Here is a 21574-nt window from a genome sequence, read left to right on the forward strand (position 1 = left end):
TGGGAACCTCCATATGCCGCAGGAGCGGCCCAAGAAATAGCAAAAAAAAGACAAAAAAAAAAAAGATGAGTCATGAAACAGATATTGCACATTGATCCATGTCATTAAGCATCTTCGATAACTTCATGTGAACTGCAGAGTATTCTATTATATAGATGCAGAATAATTTATTTAACACTTGACTGTTGGACTATTGGACGTTTTTGTTAGCTTTGATTATTTTTGTATTAAGAAAGAAAGCTATACTCTAGGAGTTCCTGCTGTGGCACAGTGGGTTAAGAACCCAGCTGCAGCAGCTTGGGTCCCTGTGAAGGCGTGGATTCAATCCCCAGCCCAGGGTAATGGGTTAAAGATCCAGCATTGCCATAGCCATCTGTAGGTTGCAGCTTAAAAGTTACACTCTAGTTGAGAATACGGTATTTTATATTGGACATTGCTAAGAGGATAGATAGACCTTCAAAATTCGCATTGCAGGGAAAAAAATCTTGTACCTATGTGAGGCGATGGATGTTAACTAAACCTGCGGTGGTGATCATTTTGCAATATATACCTATTTCATTCATTATGTGGTACACCCAAAATGAATACAACGTTCTATGTCAACCAGATCTCAGTTTAAAAAAGAAATGAATCTACACGTAGCTCTATCTTTGTACACATGTATAGTTGGAAAACATTCCCGGAAGTAGAACAAATGGGTCAAAATGAATGTGAATTTCAAGGCTTTTTTATACACATGGTCAAATTGAGATGATGTCACACTCCACCACCCTGGGTATCATCTTTAAAAACAACAACAAGGAGTTCTCTGGTGGCACACTGGGTTCAGGATCCAGCACTGTCACTGCAGCAGCTTTTGGGTCACTGCTGTGACGGGGTTCAATTCCCGGCCTGGGAACTTCCACATACCTCAGGAGTGGCCAAAAAAATGTAAAAATATAACCAAAACGGTATGGCCTTGGCACAAACACAGAAATGTAGATCAGTGGAACAAGATAGAAAGCCCAGAGTTAAACCTGCACACCTACAGTCAACTAATCTATGACAAAGGAGGCAAGAATATATAATGGAGAAAAGACAGTCCCTTCAATAAGTGGTGCTGGGAAAACCGGACAGCCACATGGGAAAGAATGAAATTCAAACACACCCCAATACCATACACAAAAATAAACTCAAAATGGTTAAGGACCTAAGTATAAAACTGTATACTATAAAACTCTTAGAGGAAAACATAGGCTGAACACTCTCTGACATAAATCACAGAAATATCTTCTCAGATCCACCTCCTAGAGTAATGACAATAAAAACAAAAAGAAACAAACGGGACCTAATTAAACTTAAAAGTTTTTGCACAGCAAAGGAAACCCGAAACAAAATGAAAAGGCAAACCATAGAATGGGAGAAAATATTTGCAAATGAAGCAACTGACAAGGGATTGATCTCCAAAATACATAAACACCTCCTGCAGCTCAGTACCAAAAAAAAAAAAAAAAAAAAAAAAACCATAAAAATGGGCAGAGGACCTAAACAAAACATTTCTACAAAGAAGACATACAGACGCCAAAAAAAAAAAAAATCATGCAAAGATGTTCAACATCACTCATTATCAGAGAAATGCAAATCAAAACTACTATGAGGTACCACCTTACACCAGCCAGAATGGCCATCATCAAAAAGTCTACAAACAATAAATGCTGGAGAGGGTGTGGAGAAAAGGGAACCCTCTTACACTGTTGGTGGGAGTGTAAAATTGATGCAACTACTGTGGAAAGCAGTATGGAGATTCCTCAAAAAACTAAAAATGGAATTACCATTTGAGCCATCAATCCCACTCCTGGGCATCTATCCAGAGAAAACCATGACACAAAAATGTACATGTACCTCAGTGTTCACTGTAACACTATATACCATAGACAAGATACGGAAGCAACCTCAATGTCCATCGACAGAGGAGTGGATAAAGAAGATATGGTACATACACACAGTGGAATATTACTCAGCCATAAAAAGGAATGAAATAACGGCATTTGCAGCAACATAGGTGGACCTAGAAATTATCATGCTAAGTAAAGTTAGTCAAGATAGTGAGAGACAACCACCACATGCTCTCACTTATATGTGCAATCTAAAAAAAGGACACAATGAATTTCTTTGCAGAACAGAAACTGACTCACAGACTTTGAAAAACTTATGGTAACCAAAGGGGACAGGTTGGTGGTGGAGAGCTGAGGGGTTTGGGATGGAAATGTGGTAAAACTGGGTTGTGATGATGGTTGTAGAACTATAATAAAATGCACTGTTTTAAAAATAAAAAAATAAATAAGAACAACAAACTCAAACAGTTTAATAGGTGAAAAATGGTGACCCATTTTTTTTTTAAATTGCTTTACTGAAGTATAACTGACATACAATAAATTGATAGGTTTTAATGTATGTATATACCAGTGACACCATCACCACAATCAAGATAGGAACCACACCCGTTACCAAAGCACGTCCTCCAGCTCCAGCGAAATCCCTCCCTCTTGCTCCTCCCCCTCCCCCGCCAACAGCCGATCTACTTCCTGTCCCTCCAGATTGGTTTGCACTTTCTGGGGTTTGATCTGAATGGGATCATATAGTATATACGGTTTTATCCAGCTTCTTCTACTCAGGGTAGTGAGAGATTTACATGTGTTAATTGTATGTATCAGTAAATCATTCCTTTTTATTGCTCAGAGATATTCAACTCTATGTCTATCAGCACAATTTTTTAACCCTTCATCTGCTGACAGATATCTGGCTTATTTTCGGGTTTTGGCTATTACAGAGAAAGCTGCTATGAACATTCGTGGGTAGTCTTTGTTTGGATACGTGCTTTCATTTCTCTTGGGTAAATACCCAAGAGGGGAAAGAGAAGCTGAAAAACTCTTTTCCAAAGTGGCTGTAACATTTTACATCCCAACCAGCAGTGACGAAGATCTCCAGTTGTTCTACAACCTCGCCAGGTTAGGGATCAAATCAGAGCTGCAGCTGCCAGCTGGCACCACAACCACAGTAACGCTGGATCTGAACCGCATCTGTGACCTACACTGCAGCTTGGGGCAACACCAGATCTTTAACCCACTGAGCGAGGCCAGGGATCGAACCTGGATCCTCACGAACACTATGCCAGGTTCTTAACCTGCTGAGCCACAACAGGAACCCGGACCATAACATTCTAATAGGTTGAAGTGGCGTCCCATTGTGGTTTTACTTTGCATTTCCCTAATGACTAATGATTGAGAGTCTCTTTATGTGTTTATTTACCATCTGTATATCAGATCTTTTGCCCATGTGTTAATTGGGAACCCCATGGTTTTGTGTGTGTGTGTATGTGTTTTATTGGTGTTGATTTACAGTGTTGTGTCAATTTCTGCTGTATGACCCAGTCATACATATGCATACATTCCTTTTCTCATATTATTTCCCATCGTGTTCTATCATGAGATCGGATATAGTTCCCTGTGCTATACAGCAGGAACGGTATGTCTTTTTATTTTTTTTAAGGAGAGATGTTACCAAGTTCTCCTCCTTTGTTTTTTATTTTTTTGTCTTTTTAGGGCCATACACGCAGCAGATGGAGGTTCCCAGGCTAGGGGTCAAATCAGAGCTGTAGCCACCAGCCAACACCACAGCCACAGCAATGCCGGATCCAAGCCACGTCTGTACCCTATACCACAGCTCACAGCGACGCTAGATCCTTAACCCACTGAGCAAGGTCAGGGGTCAAACCTGAGTCTTCACGGATGCTAGTCAGGTTGGTTAACCACTGAGCCATGATGAGAACTCCCCTGTATGTTTTTTAATACTCATTTGTTCACGTTAGTTTAACCCCAGAGAGCACAAGCCATAATGTTCATTCAGGAAATATGGAGTCCCTACTATCCCCCAACAAGTCAGGGGGTCCACAGTGAACGAAGCCAGCACAGGCCTAGGGAGCTTGTAAACTGGCAGGACAAAGTCAAGGATGTAATGACCCGATGAGGATGGCTCATACCACAGATGTCATCTGTGGGACACCACTGGTGGGGACCCCTAACTCAGCCTTGAGGGGTATGGGTGCCCTCCCAGAGGAAGCAGTGTCTCTGAGCCCAGCACAGACACAGATCAGAAGGGGGCATCTCTTGGTATCAGCCATACTGTTCTTGCGGTTTGCCAAGGGTCTTAGGAGATCGATCACATCCATCCTCAAAGAGGCCCTGGAGGAGTTAAAGGAAAGGAAGCCAAGGCTCAGGGAGTTGAGGCCCTGTTTCACTCCGGCCACTCCTTCCAAGCACAGCTGACACCTGTTAGGCAAGAGAGCGCCCTGACTGGGTGCCCTTTGACCCAATCCCATCTGATGGCCTCTCAGGAATGCCACGCCGTGCGCACACGTTGGTCTCCTGCCCGGAAGCCAAGTACAGGCAGGTGGGGACCAGCCAGGGCTCTGAGATAACCGTTGCCATGGTGATGAGTGATTTTCTATTCGTCTGCTGGAGGCTTCTCCTCCACCATCCAGTCGGTCCCCAGTGGGGAGGTCTGTTTCCTCGGGAGCTAATTAGCCCGATGGGTCTGTTGAAGCTCAGAATGCGAATATGTAGGAAGCAACTACCAAAGGCCAGATGCTGTCCTTCGACCTGGTGAACGCATTCCATCTTTATCACCCTCCTAGGAGGTAGCTGCTACTATCACCCCCTCCATTTGGTATTGTCGCTGACCCATCACGTCCTCCCGTTCTTGAATCTCACTCTCCACTCTTGGCCACTGGTTGACCAGAGGAGGCGCCAAGAATCTACAGAGTGAGGCCCCAAGATGGACAAAGCCTGAGTCGCCAACATGACGCATGGAGCAGAGTGCCCCACCCACCCGAACTGGACTGCCATTGTGTTCAGCCACTACGATTTGGGGACCTGTTACAACAGATGATCCTATTTTTATTTTATCTTTTCAAAACAAAAAAAAATTATTTAAAGTTTCAAACGAGAAAATTTTAAATGAAAAACGCACAGAAAGTTGTAAAAATAGTAAAGAGAAGTCCCACGTACCCTTCACTCAGCCCTCCCTAACTGCAGAGGTTATCAAAAACAAGAAATTAACATCAGTACAATGCTATAAATGACACAAGAGACCTAATTCATATTTTGCCAGCTTGGATGTGTGTGTGTGTGTGTGTGTGTGTGTGTGTGTGTGTTATGAAATTTTATCACCTGTGTAGATTCACGTATTCACCACAATTGGAATACAGAACTGGGAGTTCCCGTCATGGCGCAGCAGAAACAAATCCAACTAGGAACCATGAGGTTGCGGGTTCAATCCCTGCCCTTGCTCAGTGGGTTAAGGATCCGGCGTTGCTGTGAGCTGTGGTGTAGGTCGCAGACGAGGCTCGGATCCCTCGTTGCTGTGGCTCTGGTGTAGGCCAGTGGCTACAGCTCCAATTAGACCCCTAGCCTGGGAACCTCCATGTGCCGTGGGAGCGGCCCAAGACATGGCAAAAAGACAAAAAAAAAAAAAAAGAAGAATACAGAACTGTTCAATCACCACAAAGAAGACCCCTCAACAGGAGATCTTTTGTGGAGCAGTGGGATCCACCATTGTCACTGCAGCAGCTCGGGTCACTGCTGTGGCTTGGGTTCAATCCCTGGCCGGGGAACTTCTGCATGGCACAGGTGCAGCCCAAAAGAAAAGAAGACACCTCAACAGCAGCTAGTTTTACTTACTCTAATGAATATAAACTACTTTTTCCATTCACTATCATGCTTTTAGGATCCATCTGTGATGCTGTGTGAACAAACAGTATTCCAATTGCTGTCAACGCTCTCCAGTGTGAATCCACCATCCTGCTGTCAACTCCCCCAGGCATGGAGGTCCACAACGCACCGCTTTATGTTCCTTTGCACGGTCAGGACATTCCTTATCCAGGAGGACAATGCCTGGGTCCCAGGGACTATGCTTGATTTGTCCAAGTCCGGCCAGGTTGTCCTACAGAATCACTGTTCCCCAGCCATAGTCCCACCAGCAGTGCCGGAGGCTCCTATGACCCCATGTCCCCAGGAACACCTGTCATCACCCAGCTTTCTCAGATTTCCAAGCTACCATGTGTACCATGACATCCTGCTGTTTCACTGTTCACGTCCCAGTTGGAGCATCTCTGCACATGCAGCTTGTGGGTCTTCTCTTCTTTGACAGGATAAGACGTCAAGTGGTGAATTGCAAGGTAGTATCCGGCCTTCTGGATCATGACTCCATGTTGAATTGTCTGGATCTGCAACGTACAAAAGCAAGATCAAGAGTTCCCATTCTAGCTCAGTGGGTTAAGAACCCAACTAATCTCCATGAGGACAAAGGGTCGCTCACTGGCCTCCCTCAGTGGGTTAAGGATCCGGCATTGCCCTGAGCTGCGGTGTAGGTCGCAGATGAGGCTCGGATCTGGCGTTGCTGTGGCTCTGGCACAGGCTGGCACCTGTAGCTCTGATTCAACCCCTAGCCTGAGAACCTCCACATGGCACAGGTGTGGCCCTAAAAAGAGATAGAGAAAGAGGGAAAAAGAGAGAGAGAGAGAGAGAAACAAAAAGAAGATCAGTGTCTGTCCCCAGAAAGTGAGGGCTAAAGCTCACCCATCTCCCACCCTGGCTGTCAGTGACTGAACCCAGGAAGCCCAAGGACGGGAGAAGGGAACAGCCACAGAGAAGGCTTGGAGAACTTTGCCCCATAGATGTGGTAGACACATCTACCCAATCCAGTGCCTTTGCCTTCAGAGTCTGTGCACTGGTCCTTAGAAATTACAGTCCCAGGGAATTCTAGTCACTCACTCAGTCAGTCAACAAATATTCACTGGGCACCTACTGTGTGCCACACATGCTCCAGGCACTGTGGACACAATAGCAGACAAAAACAACGACCTGGGAGTTCCTGATGTGGCTCAGCAGTAACGAACCCGACTAGTATCCTTGAGGACACGGGTTTGATCCTTGGCCTCGCTTAGTGGGTTAAGGGTCCAGCACTGCCATGAGCTGTGGCATAAGTCACAGATGCGGCTGGGATCTGGCACTGCTGTGGCTGTGGTGTAGGCCAGCAGCTGCAGCTCTGATTTGACCCCTAGCCTGGGACCTTCCATATGCCCCATGTGTGGCCCTAAAAAGACCAAAAAAAAAATTACTGATCACATTTTAGATTCCACATAGAAGTGATATCACACGGTATGTATCTTTCTCTCTTTTTTTTTCTTGTCTTTTTTTGCTATTTCTTGGGCCGCTCCCGCGGCATATGGAGGTTCCCAAGCTAGGGGTCTAATTGGAGCTGTAGCCACCGGCCTACCCCACAGCCACAGCAACTCGGGATCCAAGCTGCGTCTGCAACCTACACCACAGCTCACGGCAACGCCAGATCCTTAACCCACTGAGCAAGGGCAGGTACCAAACCCACAACCTCATGGTTCCTAGTCGCATTCGTTAAGCACTGTGCCGCGACGGAAACTCCTCTCTTTCTGACTTACTTCACTTAGTATGAGAATCTCTAGTTGCATCCAGTGGCTGCAAACGGCATGATTTCATTCTTTTTTATGGCTGAGTAGAATGGATAAGCAGCGAGGTCCTACTGTACAGCACAGGGAACTCTATCCAATCCCTTGGGATAGAACACGATGGAAGATCGTATGACAAAAAGACTGGGTCACCATGCTGTACAGCAGAAACTGACACAGCACTGTAAATCAACTGCACGCTAATTAAAAAAAAAAAGCTTTAAAAAATTACTGATCATACATCGCCATAACAAGTACATTAAAGAGTAAACAGATTGAAAATTGTGAGAATTATGAAAATGTGATGATGCTGAGATAGGAAGTGAGCAAATTCTGCGGGGAAAACAGCACAGATGGAATTGCTTGGTGCAGCGTTGCAACAAATCTTTGATTAGTGAAAAAACAAAAGACAATTATCTGCAAAGCACAGTAACGAAGTGCAACAAAACGAGGTTTGCCTGTCTCTAAAGAAATACATAATTCATTTAACAATGTACTATGTGTGACAGCTGCTGTACAGTTGAAAGAGAACAGAATATGCCATCCTGATATATGCCACTTTGGCAATTAATTACTTTGAATTAAAGTTATTTAATAAGCAGCCGTGGAAAAAGGACACTCTGACCTTCCTTTGCACCCTGGCAATCAGGAAACAGACCTCCCATGTGGAAGTTCCCCTCCCTGTACCAGGAGGGTACAAGACATTCGTATCACCAGAATCTGGGAATTCAGGGCCAAGAAGGCTGTATAATTAAACCTTGTTATTTCTTTACTAAGGGAGCCTAACCCCCTTTGCCTTGTCAAGTCTTCGCTAATGTATGGTTTTCTTGTCTAAAAGGAATAAATGCTGCCTGCTTCTGGGTACTTTGAACCTCATTTTTTTATGGGGACCGCCCTAGAAAATTCAATTTGTTTCTCTCTCGTTACTCTGTTTTATGTCAATTTAATTATTAGGTGAGTCAGAGAACTTAGGAAGAAGGGCAAAGTTTTGCACTGCAGCTGCTCAATCAAAGAAAATCATTGCAACAAGACTGGCATGTACTTGGGGAAAAGAGGTTCAGACAATGACTAATGACAAAAAATGGGTAAGACTGTCATATTTCATTTTCTTTTTTTAGGGCTGCACCTGCAGCATGGAAGTTCCCAGGCCAGGAGTCACATCAGAGCTGCAGCTGCCAGATGACACCACAGCTGCAGCAACACAGGATCTCCAACCCACTGAGCAAGGCCAGGGATCAAACCCACATCCTCAGGGATGCTAGTCGGATTCATTTCCACCACATCACAACGGGAACTCCCAAGATTGTCATGTTTCTAAATGAGAAGTGGAGCAGGTGATTTATCCACAAGGACATTTTAATCATTTCCAAGCTCCTCCCTCTCCTCCCTCCCCCACCCTCACCCCTCCAGCCCGTGGTTCCCATGTACCCAAACCCAGTGACCCTGTCAGCAGTAATCCCCTGACTTACCTTCTCAGGTGAGAAGACACAGCTGCCCTGATCTGGAGGGGAAGATGAAGGAGAGAGGATTTCAATTCTGCCCCAGGGTTGGGGGTGGGGCACCGTACGGGGAGCGAGGGTTGTCCGCTGCCTCCCCCAGGGCAAGGCAATAACATCCCAAATCTCTAATCTAGGGTTAGAGGCCTCCACAATACAAGCCCTGCCAGCTCCAGCACGCACGCACACACGCACACACACAGGGAATTCTATTCTCTTGCTCCTCACTCAACACCGTAGCATCTCCATGCCCCAGGCCTACGACAAGGGAAGGGAGCTGAGCATCTGCCTGAAGACGGAACTGGCTGACACCCTGTGGGAGAAGTCAGGTCCTCGGCTCAGAGTTCCAGGTCTCTGCAAACAGCCCATCTCCTTTTTCACCCTTAGCTTCCACGCGCCTAGAAAGGAACTCTAATCTTGCTCCTGGCTCACTTCCCTTGCACCCTCTCTTCAGCAGCCATCCCACCAGGCCCAGGGTCATAGAGAAGGGGTCCCACGTGCAGGGAGCACTCTCTCATCCCCCATGCCAAGGGGGTCAAAGTCTGATACCTTTGGCTTGGCATTCAAGGCCTCTACGATCTAGTCTCTGCCAACTTGTCTGCCCTTAATTTCGATCAGAGCAACAAGAAAACTTGGGGATCTGGTTAATCCCTCTATCCTCATCCGAGCCAGGGATCCCTCCACCTCCCTTCAGAGATAGGAGCCCAGCCCTCCTTTAGGGAAAAGGAGACCACGGCTACCTGGTCGCTCATGAAGCCCAGGAAGTAGCCACAGTGGCCGTCAGAATGACACCAACCACCACTCCAAGCACAATGCCAGCAATGCCCCCTCCAGGGATGGGTGATCTGTAGAACGCTGCCCCCTGGTCATTCTCAGCTATGGCATCTATGGAGTGGGAGAGGCTGTGGGAGGCTAAATAATGGTACCCAGAGATCTCCAGTTCCCAATCCCTGGAACCTGCGACTGTTCCCTCATACGGTCAAAAGAGACCTCACAGAGGCAATGAAGTTAAAGGTCTTGAGATGGGGAGGGTGGCCTGGATTATCCACTGGGTCCTAAATGCAATTACAAGCATCCTTACAACCGGGAGGTAGAGGAGACTTGATACAGAAGAAGATCATGTGACAGAAAGCAGACGGCACTGTCCGAGAAAGAAGATGCCCCGATGCTGGCTTTAGAGACAGAGGAAGGGGCCATGAACCAAGGAAGGCGAGAAACGCAGTTCTAGAAGCTGGAAAAGACAAGGAAACAGCTTCTCCCCTCGAGATTTCCAGGGGAGCCCAACCCTGCCTTCACCTTGTTGCTGGCACCATGATGCTGATTTTGGACCTCTGATCTCCGGACGTGTAGGAGGATAAATTCACGTGGTTGTCAGCCACCAAAAGTGGAATTGTCGCAGCAGCCGCAGGAAACCAACACAGAGCCAAGACCTCCGTGAACCAGCACCCACCATGGATTTCATCTGTGCTCTCAGCCGAGCATCTTTCATCTACGGCCCTTCCCGTCATAGGATCAGGGTGAGGGAGCTCATGGATTCCAGCGTCCGTTTCTCAGATGGAGAGGTCGGGGCTCAGGGTGGGAGAATACTGGCCTCCGCCAAGAGTCCTGCCCCCACCCACTCTTCGTCCTGCTACATAGTATTTTACTAACGTCATTCACTGTCTCCCTCCACAATATTTTCCTCACTTCCACTACTGCCTTAATGTGTCTTTATATTGACTCAATATTGTTGGTTTTTTTTTTTTTTTTTTTTTTGTCTTTTTAGGGCTGCACCTGTGGCATCTGGAGGTTCCCAGGTTAGGGGTCCAATCGGAGCTGTGGTCACCAGCCTATGCCACAGCCCCAGCCATGCAGGATCCGAGTTGTGTCTGCAACCTGCAGCACAGCTCATGGCAACACCGGATCCTCAACCCACTGATCGAGGCCAGGGATCAAACCCGCATCCCCATGGATACTAGTTGGGTTCCTTAACCTCTGAGCCATGACAGGAATTCCACTGACTCACAATTCTATTGAAGTAAATGTAAGTAGGAACAAATTAACTTCTAAAAGAAGTTCAGTATAAACAAAGGGATGTCACTCAGTTCAAGAGAGATACAGCGACAGGGTCTGGCTGTCTTCCTGTTGGGCCAAGAAAGGAGCAAGCGCTAAGGAGAGAGTTAAAGATAAATTAGCTCTTGGAGTTCCCGCTGTGGCACAGTGGGTTAAGAATCCAACTGCAGCAACTTGGGTCGTTGTGGAGGTGTGGGTTGGATCCCTGGCCCCCTTGCAGTGGGTTAAGGATCCAGCATTGCTGCAGCTATGACATAGGGCAAGGAACTCCTGGCCCAGGAACTTCCATATGCCGCAGGTGCAGCCATTAAAAAAAAATAAAAAGATAAATTAGCTCTAAATCAAATTTTTCTCTCAATATCATCAGAAAGACCGAACTAAATCAAGTGGGACTTCTGCTCTGTGTCACGATATCTCATGTCATTTCCAGGTACCGTCTGAAGACATTTCAACCATCACTTAAACTTGTCCTGAATTCTGGGAGAACCATGCTCATACTATGTTCCTGCCTCCCTGTGGCCTAACCCAATTCTAGGCACACAGTAGGTGCTTCATAAATGCTGTATTTTCTCAGTTGGAAGATGCTGCCCATTATCCGCTGCACCACTGATTTTATGGTGGCTGTGGATGCGCTTGTAACAAAGTGGAGGGAAGTTTGAGTCTTATACTCAAGACACATGCACTTTGTTGAACAAATGAATGGACACAGATGAAATAGCTTCCTTTCAAGGTCTCCATCCTGGCTTTCATCAGGGCAGGAACCATGCCCACCGCCATCTCCTTTCATGCCCTCTGCCAGGCTGAGACCAGAAGATGCCTGACACTGTTTGTGCCCCTAATGGGTCTTTAAGCCCCAAGGAGGGAACACCCCATTCTATGGAAGCATTTTCCTCATGAGACCCCAACGTCTTATGAAGAGGGCTCTTCTGTCTCTCAGAGAACCCAGGTGAATCAAACCCAGGCCTTCAAACTCTCCTCACTCCATCTCATCACAGGGCCTCTGCACTCACTGTCCCCTCTTCCTGCAAGTCTCTGACCCTCCCCACCCATAGTCAGTTGACTATCTGGGTGGATAGAGAGATGGGGTGGGTGACTGTTTCTGTGGCTGGCTGGCTGAGTATGTGGGTAGATGGAGGGAGGGAAGGAAGGAAGGGTGGATGGATGGATACACAGATAACCAGAGGGTATGTGGATAGATCAGCAGGTGAATGGGCGGGTAGATAGGTTGGTTATGTGTGGGAGGAACAGGGGAGTGGTTGGCTGGACGGATGGCTAACAAGAGGAGGCCCCTCAACCTTTTTTTTTCCCTTTTATCCTGATAACCTTATTTATTTACTTACTGTCTTTTTAGGGCTGCACCCGTGGCATATGGAGGTTCCCAGGCTAGGGGTCGAATGAGAGCCACAGCCACAGCAACAAGGAATCTGAGCCGCATCTGTGACCTACACCACAGCTCACGGCAACGCTGGATCCTTGACCCACTGAGCGAGGCCAGGGATCGAACCTGCAACCTCAGGGTTCCTAGTCGGATTCATTTCTGCTGCACCATGACGAGCACTCCGGCCCCTCACCTTTGATGTGGACCACCAGCTGGGCCATGCTCTGGAGGCCTGTGTCTGCATTGGCAGCATGGCAGCTGTACAGCCCCGAGCTGTTCAGCGAGACATCCAGGATGGAGAGGAGCTGCCCTGCTGGCCCTGGACTCCCATCCACCCTCCACGTGTACGCAGCAGGCGGGTTGGAGCTGGCAAAGCAGGAGAGGGTGAGGTTGGAGCCAGCCACGAAGGTGGAATCCATGGGGTTTATCACCGGGACACCGGGTCCGTCTGGGGAAGACAGAGGCGATATTCTCAAGGCGAGAAGAACGCTCCATCCTTCCCCTCCTTCCAGCCCAGGCCCACGGAGTCCCGATTCTGCCCAACTTCCATCACATTTCTGCCACAAAGGGGACCCTGATCCACTCACCGCCCCCCAATCATGTCCGAGCCCCTTTCTTGTGGTTCTGGCCCTTTGGGCCTTATCCCGTAAACCTCTTCCTGTCCAAAGGGTTCATTTCCATCAGTGGAGCAAAGGTAGGGGCTCAGAGCCAGGCTGTGGGGGTTCAAACTCCAGCTCTGGCCCTACTGGCTGTGTGGCCTTGGGCCGATGCCCTGACTTGTCCTTGACTCAGTTTCTTTCTCTGGAAAATGGTTGTCACACGAATGCCCACCTCCCAGGGCTGTTGAAAGTCTTGAGGATTTAGAACAGCACCTGGCACAGGGCAAATGCTACCATTTATCAATCTTCACAATTAGACTTCTTCTTGTTTTTGGCCGCACCCATGGCATGTGGAAGTTACCAGGCCAGGGATCGAACCTGCGCCAGAGCAGTGACCTGAACTGCAGTAGTGACAATGCCAGATCCTTAATCCACTGAGCCACCAGGGAACTCCTTTAAATTCTGCAAGGGGCGGATGGGTCTGCCCGCTCACTACTGGGTCTGCAGAGCAACTGTGTCTCCAGGCACCTAGGAGGACCTCAGTACCTCTGTACCGAATCCAGTGATACTGAGGTATCCCCAGCCCAGCAACCCATCTTCTCCCTCATCCCCCTGGAGAAAGGGATGAATAATGATGATAATAACTGGGAACTTTCTTTGTGACTCAGTGGTTAATGAACCCAACTAGGATCCATGAGGTTGCGGGTTCGATCCCTGGCCTTGCTCAGTGGGGTAAGGAGCCGGTGTTGCTGTGAGCTGCAGTGTAGCTCGCAGGTGCAGCTCGGATCTGGTATTGCTGTGGCTGTGATATAGGCCAGCAGCGGTAGCTCTTGATTCGACCCCTAGCCTGGGAACCTCCATATGCCGTGGGTGCTGCCCTAAAAAGCAAAAAGTTAAAAAAAAATTTTTTTTAATGATGATGATAGTAATTTCTCCCTTTTCTTAAGCACTAACTATGTTCCAGGCACTGCGCTGAGGGCTTTACCTGAAATACAATATTTTTTCCTCAAAACAATTAGTACCGACTTCTGAAGTACTAACATCCCCACTTTACAGATGAGCAAAACTGAGATTCAGGAAAAGAAGGTAAGTCACGTTTCCAAGATTGAGCAGCTCTGGAGTGGAGGAACCAGAATTTGTACGAGGGGAGCCTGACTCCAGAGATCAAGGTCTCAGTCCCTACCTCAAAGTCAAATTCATTTTCTCCCCGCCCTGGCTTCCCTTGACACTTCCCCACGCACACACTTCGCCTCAGCTGGAAGACACCGTTTGCTGTTCCCTGACACTGGGCTGGGTCTGGCTTTTGTGCCCTCGCATAGATGGTCCCCTCTACGCATGTCCTTGCTTCCCTCCCCACAACCATCCCCGCTCCTATCAATCCTTCTGTTTGCTGCTGAGCTGTCACCTCCTCCAGAAAGCCCTCCCGGGGTGTGCCCAGGCAGAATCAGGGGACGCTCTTCTGTGCTTTTGTGTTTCCATAATTGAGCCACCTTCTTGGAAGCCAGGGACAGGGCCCAGATCGGCCCTGGACACCCAGCTCTTAAAGCAGGACTGGGCACGCAGGAGGCCTCAGGAAAGGCAGCCCTGGGGAGGTGGGGGCAGCCCGACAGGCCCCTAGGCAGCCCTTCGCATGTCTGGTGAGGAGGGACAAGGAAGCGGATGAACGGGGATGCGGGGTGGGTAGGGGAAGAGGGGGAGGTGACTGACAAGGACAAGGGAAGGATGTGATGGCATCTGGGGCCCTTGACTCTCCGCTGCCTCTTGAGCACATATGGTGCTGGGGTTGACCAGAGCAACCGAATGGCCTCTTTTCATGCAGGGTTCTTTGAAGCCCCCTGCACTGAAATAGAGTTTTAACTAAAGAACAACCCCCCTTGGCTAAGAAGGCAGCTGCAAGCCTTTCCAGCTATGCTGGTCACTATACCACCCTTCTTGTAATAATGTAACAACTGTGTGCCCTCTGTCCAAGCCAGCAGCCCTGCTAATCACGCACCCAACATGCTTGTCAGTTCCGCTTCCGTAACCTTGCTGGCTCAGTTCCTTAGGGAGGAATTCTGTCTGCTTGGGGATGGGGGGAGGTCCGGGATGCTTACATGGGAAAATCAAGACCTTGTAGTGTATAAAAGTTACTGAGAACAAAGACCTGGTGCTCAGACTCTGGAGGTGGCTCCTCTGAGCCTGCACTGGTGCTGAATAAACCTTGCTTTTCCATATCTCCGAGTGCTGTTTGTCTCCTTCCACTGCCATGGTTTTTGCAGTTTCCGCAACAGCACTACCATGGTGTCCAGAAGGACCCACAACCCACTACAGTGTCCGGAATGTGGTGTGCACAGCCACACAGAATGAGAGCAGTGAGTCTGGCTTGCTCCAGCCAGCAGGACCTCAGGAGGTGATGCAGGTTTTGGAGTCTGACTGGCCGGAATCCAATGCCAGCAACCTCATGTATTAGCTCTGAGCCCATTTCCTCATTTGTGAAAATCAGGGAAAAGAGTGGCCACCTGACGGGATTGTGTGGAGTCACTGGGATATGCACGTGCTTGGCCTGTGGTCAGTGCTAGGTATGAGCGATTAATTAATTTAAGTAATTAATTTACTTTATTAACGTTAATATTTAATCCCTTTTAAGAGGAGTGAAGAAGCTTGAAACCCAAAGCAAAATACCCATCCATCTCCAAACCAGTAGCAAGGTCGTGGCATCAGGGTGAGCGCTGTGCCAGGAATCCCTAAGCTGAGACCAACCCCACGGGGATTTGCCTGCCCCATCCCATGACCCACCCTTATCTAAAAAAAGCGACTGAACCCCACACCTGCCCTAGGGTGGACCCAACTGAGGGGCCACATGCAGATTTTGCCTGACCAGCAACCACACTCTACAGCCCAGTAGGGAACTACCCCACCTCCATTCTCAATCTGCCCATTCTGTTCCGGTTCCACTGGGGTCCATCTTCCTTCTCGCCCCTCACAGGCTGGGGGCAGACACATGACTCCTGACTGTCCAATGAGAGCACAGTATCTCCCTCTACAGTGATTGGTTTAGGGGTGGGAACGTGACCCAAAATGGGCCAATGAGAGTCAGCTTTGGAACTTCCAAGGGAACCTACAGGATTAAGGTGCTTTTTTTCTCCTGGTGTTGCCTGGCCGTTGGGTTGTGGGTGTGGACCTGCTGGGGCTGTGGTTTAAGACCTCAGAATGAAAGCTCCACAGAAGAACGAGAAGCCCAGAATCCGGTGGCTTGCAAATGGCACTCCCGTGACCTTCTTGTACATTCTCCGTTTTCTTTCAGCTTTGTGCTATTTCTGTTCCTCTTAACCCGAACAATTCCTAGGTACCTTGGGCCACCCCTCCCTCTACCTCCACCTCTAGTTTGTCTAGTCCTAAGAAGGGGACATTCGATGCGATGGCCTCTAAGTCTTCAGGAAGCAAGGAGACAGTGTAGGAAGACAGCTAAGAGCGGGCCTCTAGAGCCAGATGCTGGGTTCAAATCTGACTCTACCATATATGAACTTTGGGAAACTGCACCTCTCTAAGCCTCGACTTCCTCATCTGTGAAATGGGGACAATCATAGTACCTACCTCACAGGTTGTGGGCAAGGATTAAAGGAGTTCCTATATGAACAGTGCCTGGCACGTGATATGTTCTCAACCAATAGTGACTACTATCACATCACTCGGACTTGCCTCATCCCCTCCCCGAGGTGCCCCCAAGGTAAGCAAAAGGCAGAAGAGACTCACAGTTCATGTTCACGGGGAGGGGGTTGCTCAGGCTGGAAGTGGCAGAATTGCTGGCCTCACACTGGTAGAGCCCAGTGTCATTCCGTGTAATATTCCGGAGGGTGAGGAACCTGTGGTCTGGGGACAGCTCCCCTCGGCCCCCAGTGGAGAGGACATCACTGTCTTTGAACCACCTGATGGCCGCAACGCTCTTTGGAGGGACACACGTCAGGGTGACAGAGTCCATGTCCTCCATGGGGGCAATGTTGTCAGCCAGGATGCTGGGCTGAGGCATGTACTCTGTCAGGGACACAGAGCAAAGAGGGAATAGCAGTGAGATAGTGGGGTTCCTCTTTGCAGCCAATTCAAGAACCTGCAGTCCTTAACCTCCACCACTTAGACCTCTGTGCATCTGCCCCTTTCCTGAAACCCTCTCCTCCCCAAGCCTAGAAACTCACACACCCTCCTATGCCCTCTAGTCAGTATAATCTAGTCTAGATCTACACTGACCAGTATAACAGCGGCTGCCAGCTGCAGGTGGCTACAGAGGACCTGAAACATGGCTGATCCAAATTAAGACATGCTATGAGCATAAAATACACAGTGGGTTTCCAAAATGGAAAAAAGTATGTAAGCTTGCTCAATACATTTTATATTGATTGCATGTTGAAATGATATTTTGAATATATTAGGTTAACGACGTTATTAAAATTAATTTTACCTGTTACGTTATACTCTTTCATTGCAGCTACTAGAAAATTTTAAATCCTGTGTGTGTCTCACATTCTATTTCTATTAAACAGCGTTACTCTGGTGGCTATGTACGCAGGATCTGGCATTGGATTGAGCTCACTAGCTGATGAATTACAAGACCAAACCATACCTCAGTGTCCTTCCAGTCAAATAATAATTTCTCTGCCACCTCATAAAGACGAACAGAGATAATATACACACAAATATTGTAATACAGTTACAGCTTCCAAACTGTCCTTCTAATCTCCTGCCTTCATCCAATCTGCTGCCCACATGGTGGCAATATGATCTTTTCCTAAGATGTAGATTGGGTTGTGTCTCTCTCCTGGTTAAGTGCCATCCTTGGCTCCTGGCTCCTCAGGACAGGGCTCTGAATGATCTGCTCCTTGCTAACTGTTCCAGCCCCAAGCCCTGATACTTACTTACTATCCCCCTGACTGGCGTTCTTTCTGTTCCTTCAATACCTCCAAAGTCCTTGCCACAAGTCCTTTGCACACGCCAGTCTTGCTCCCATTTACTCTTCAATAACTCATCTTCTGCTCATCCTTCAGGTCTCAATTTAAATGCCACTGCTTCTGAGAAGCTTCCTGCGGTAGACTAAATTATTGGGTGCAATTCTTCCCCCCACTCCTCTGTACCCCCTTCCCAATATTCACCCTCTTGGCCATGTAACCTTGCAGTCCTTCCCACAAAACACAGAATGTGTCCACTGCCGTGACTGTGGGTGTTAGCAGACATGATGCAAGCGGGGGTTGAAATGTGCTTGTGTCATTGGGTGTGCCCCCTTGCACCTCTGCCACAGTCATAAGAAGAGCTCCATCTTGGGAAGCTGCCATTGCTTTAACCTAAGCCTCAGAATAAACACAGGTGGACCAGACCCGAGTCCAACCCACAGTGAGGAGCCAAGCCCAGTCAGGCTGGGGCTGGATTAGCAGACCCCCCAACCAACTTGCAGATGTGTGAGTGAACCCAGCTGAGAATAGTGCAGCAGTCCCAAGTGACCTGCAGACATAGGATAATTATTTATCATAGGTAGTCTGCCTGAATTCTCACGACTGTTTGTTAGGCAGCAATGGCTAACTGATACACCTCCCAAGGACTCTATGTAAGTCAGAATCCTCATTATAACCTCTCACTGTATCTACTCTTCCTTCAGAGTACTTGTCGCATTGTCCAATTATATATTTATTTGTGTGACCATCTTTCAATCACCTGTCTCTCCTTTTAGACCGCAAGCTGCAAGAGGGCAGGAACCACTTCTCTCTTTATCTGTCTATTGCTGATCCCTAGAACTGTGTTTGGAACACATCAGGTGCTTAACAAATATGGGAATGAATAAATGAATAAGACCCCATTGATCAGGAGATGATTCTAATTATCTCTGAGCTGCAGTTGAAACCTTAAAGGGACAGAAACTCAAGGCCCAGAGATTCCCTGAGATTTGGGGCATTTTCTGAAGACCATGATGATGAAACTCAGGGACGCAAGGACTTAGGAGAAAGCCAGTGGTCCCAACCGATACCTTCTCCTGTGATCGTGAGAACTCCCGTACGCCCTCCTACCAAACTTCTTCCTTCTCTGCGCAATGGCAGGGATTGGACTGAGAGGTCTCCCAGGGCTCCTCGAGCTCCATCGAGTCAACCAGAGTCCCCTCCAGACTCCTCCCACTCACCAGGGATGACAATCAGTGTGTTGATGGCACTGTGGCTGCCCGAGGCAGGGTTGGTGGCCTCACAGGTGTAGACTCCAGCTGTGCCCAGGTGGATGGCGGACAAAAAGAGCTGCTGGCCAGAGGGCCCTGGGCTCCCATTGATTGTCCATGAGTACTGGGCCGGAGGGTTGCATGTGGTGGAGCAGGAAAGGGTGAGGTTGAACCCGACTATGAAGCTGAGCTCAGTGGTGGTTACTGTGGGCATGTCCAGACCATCTATAGAAGCCAAAATAAATTCCCTGAGTGAGTCACAACTGGACACTTGGATCCTGCCTTTTCCCTTTCCTGGGCTCCCATTTGCTGTGTGACCCTGGGCAACTCACCTGCCCTCTCTGGGTCAGTAGGCTCAGCACTGGTCTATATATTCCTCAAAGGAAAAGGCTATGACTTTGTCATCATATTTTTTTTTCTTTTTAAAAAATTTTTGTCATCATATTCAATGCTCAGTAATTATATGCTGAATAGACAAATGAACCATTAACCAGGGCTTATTATGTTATGAGGCACTGGATGAGCTCTGCAGGAGCCAAGGAGCTATTTCAAGCACTGTCTCTACCCATCCGAGAGGCAGGCACTCATCTCAGTGACAGGCAGCAGATTTATCCACCTTTTCAATAAAGGTTTTTTGATCTCTTGCTTTGGACCAGGCGCTGTCCTAGTCTGGGGACACACCAGAGACCAGAGGCTGAGACAGGCCTGGCCCTGCCCTCACAGGGCTCCCAGTCCATTCGGGGAGACACACCTGTTCCTGAAAGCAATGACCTGGCATGGGCTGAGCTGGAATAGAAACGTCCAGAGCAGGGGGTCAGGGGAGGGGGGAGTTCGGGGGGATGCCTGACCCAGCCTGGGACATCAGGGAGGACTTCCTGGAGTAAAGGACAGCTGAGCTGAAACCTGGCGGAGGAGGAGGAGGTATTCGGGCAAAGGATGAGAGCAGTAAGGGGAGAAGCATGCCAGAAAGAGGAAGTCACATGAGCAAGGCTGGGGGATCAGCCAGATCATGGTGCACTCGGAAGCTGCTATGAGAGATGGCGGGTAGTGAGAAGCAAGGCTTCAAGAGTCCGGAGAGCACTGTGGCCTGGAGTTCAGGCTGAGGCCTGGGCTTCCTACTGGGGCAGGGGGTGGGCACTAGGGAGCCATGGAAGGGATTTGAGAACAGGGGGAGACAGGATCTAATTTATGCTTTAGAAAGACATGGGCACCAGCCGCTGACCCTGCCTTTATAACCTTTCCTTGTATCCCTGGGTCCCGCACTCCACAGCCCAACCTGCCAGGCAAGGTGGATTTAGGAGAGGTGACCTTGGAGGAGGCAAGGGGTGTGGGATGGGCGCTCACAGATGACGTCAAGGAGCAGGGGCTCGCTGAGGCTGGTGATGGCCGGGTTCTTGACTTCACACTGATAAGGTCCTGAATCGTTCCGGGTCACCTGGTGGATGGTCAGTCTCTGCTGGTCCAGGGACAGCTCCAGCTGCCCACTGCCCACCACGGGCTCCTTGCCAATGTACCACTGGAAGGTGGCGTCATTGCTTGGGGACTGGCAGCTCAAGGTCACGGAGTCCCGCAGCTCCAGGGGAGCCGAGGTGGAGGCTGTGATGGTGGGTGGAGCCAGCTTCTCTGTGACAGGGGGTGGGGGTGGGGTGGAGAGAGGAAGAGACTTGAACTGAAGCAAAGGTACTGCCCACCTCGGGGAACTTGGCCACACTGGCCTCCCCCCTCTGAGCCTCAGTCACCTCCAAAAATGAGCACCAGCCTCATGGGAAGATGACATGAACTAACATACATTGTGAAGAGGACATGAACTAACATACGTGACACTCTTGGCCCAGGATCCTGCAGATAGTAACTGCCTAGCAATGTACCCTTCGTTCCTGTCCGTGGACTGAAGATGGGGCATGGGGGAGGGGATATTGTGTAATCACCCCAGTAGAATGAATAAGTTGTTTTCCCAGACACATAGGTGTGGCCTTTTTTCCAAATATAGGTGGAGGCCATGATGCTAAAATACACACACACACACACACACACACACACACACACACACACACACACACACACACACACACACATATATATACACACACAATGCAAAATTGGTCAGTGCATAATGTTGATTATTCCTTTGGTCACTCATTTAACAAACACCTGCTGGCATCTGCTCTGGGCCACATTGTGTGCTAGGTAGGGAAGGGGTCACAGGAGTGATCAAGACAGTCCCAGCCCTGCCCTCCTGGGGCTCCCCAGTTCTGAAGGGCAGAGTAAGCGCTCAAAATGTGAAGTATTTTTTAAAAAATTATCCATGGGCACGATGTCATTATAAGCCTATGGGAGCAAAAAACAAGAAACAAACTGAAGGTA

At 48.6% G+C, this 21574-nt stretch overlaps 1 protein-coding gene across 7 annotated transcripts in view; it reads right to left on the bottom strand.

The window, feature by feature from the left end:
• Positions 1-4909: 4909 nt before the first annotated feature.
• The window catches only part of LOC106509492 (cell adhesion molecule CEACAM5), a 118176-nt gene continuing 101511 nt past the window's right edge, over positions 4910-21574 (bottom strand). For 2 of the 7 annotated variants that reach the window (XM_084961149.1, XM_084961148.1), the window contains exons 5-10: positions 20555-20833; positions 19181-19435; positions 16777-17055; positions 12639-12893; positions 8989-9020; positions 4910-6262 (exon numbers count right to left, since the gene is read on the bottom strand). In XM_084961149.1, the coding sequence (XP_084817275.1) occupies positions 6077-6262; positions 8989-9020; positions 12639-12893; positions 16777-17055; positions 19181-19435; positions 20555-20833 (1286 nt within the window). In that variant the 3' untranslated portion in view covers positions 4910-6076. The remainder of the gene's footprint in view (positions 6263-8988; positions 9021-12638; positions 12894-16776; positions 17056-19180; positions 19436-20554; positions 20834-21574) is intronic. The other 5 variants (XM_084961151.1, XM_084961150.1, XM_084961153.1 and 2 more) reach the window with 3 other exon arrangements.

Source organism: Sus scrofa, chromosome 6 (assembly GCF_054392235.1).
Source record: "Sus scrofa isolate SSC_HxYL_T2T_F1_AM1 chromosome 6, Sscrofa_HxYL_maternal_Yorkshire_Landrace_v2.0, whole genome shotgun sequence".
NCBI lineage: Eukaryota > Metazoa > Chordata > Mammalia > Artiodactyla > Suidae > Sus > Sus scrofa.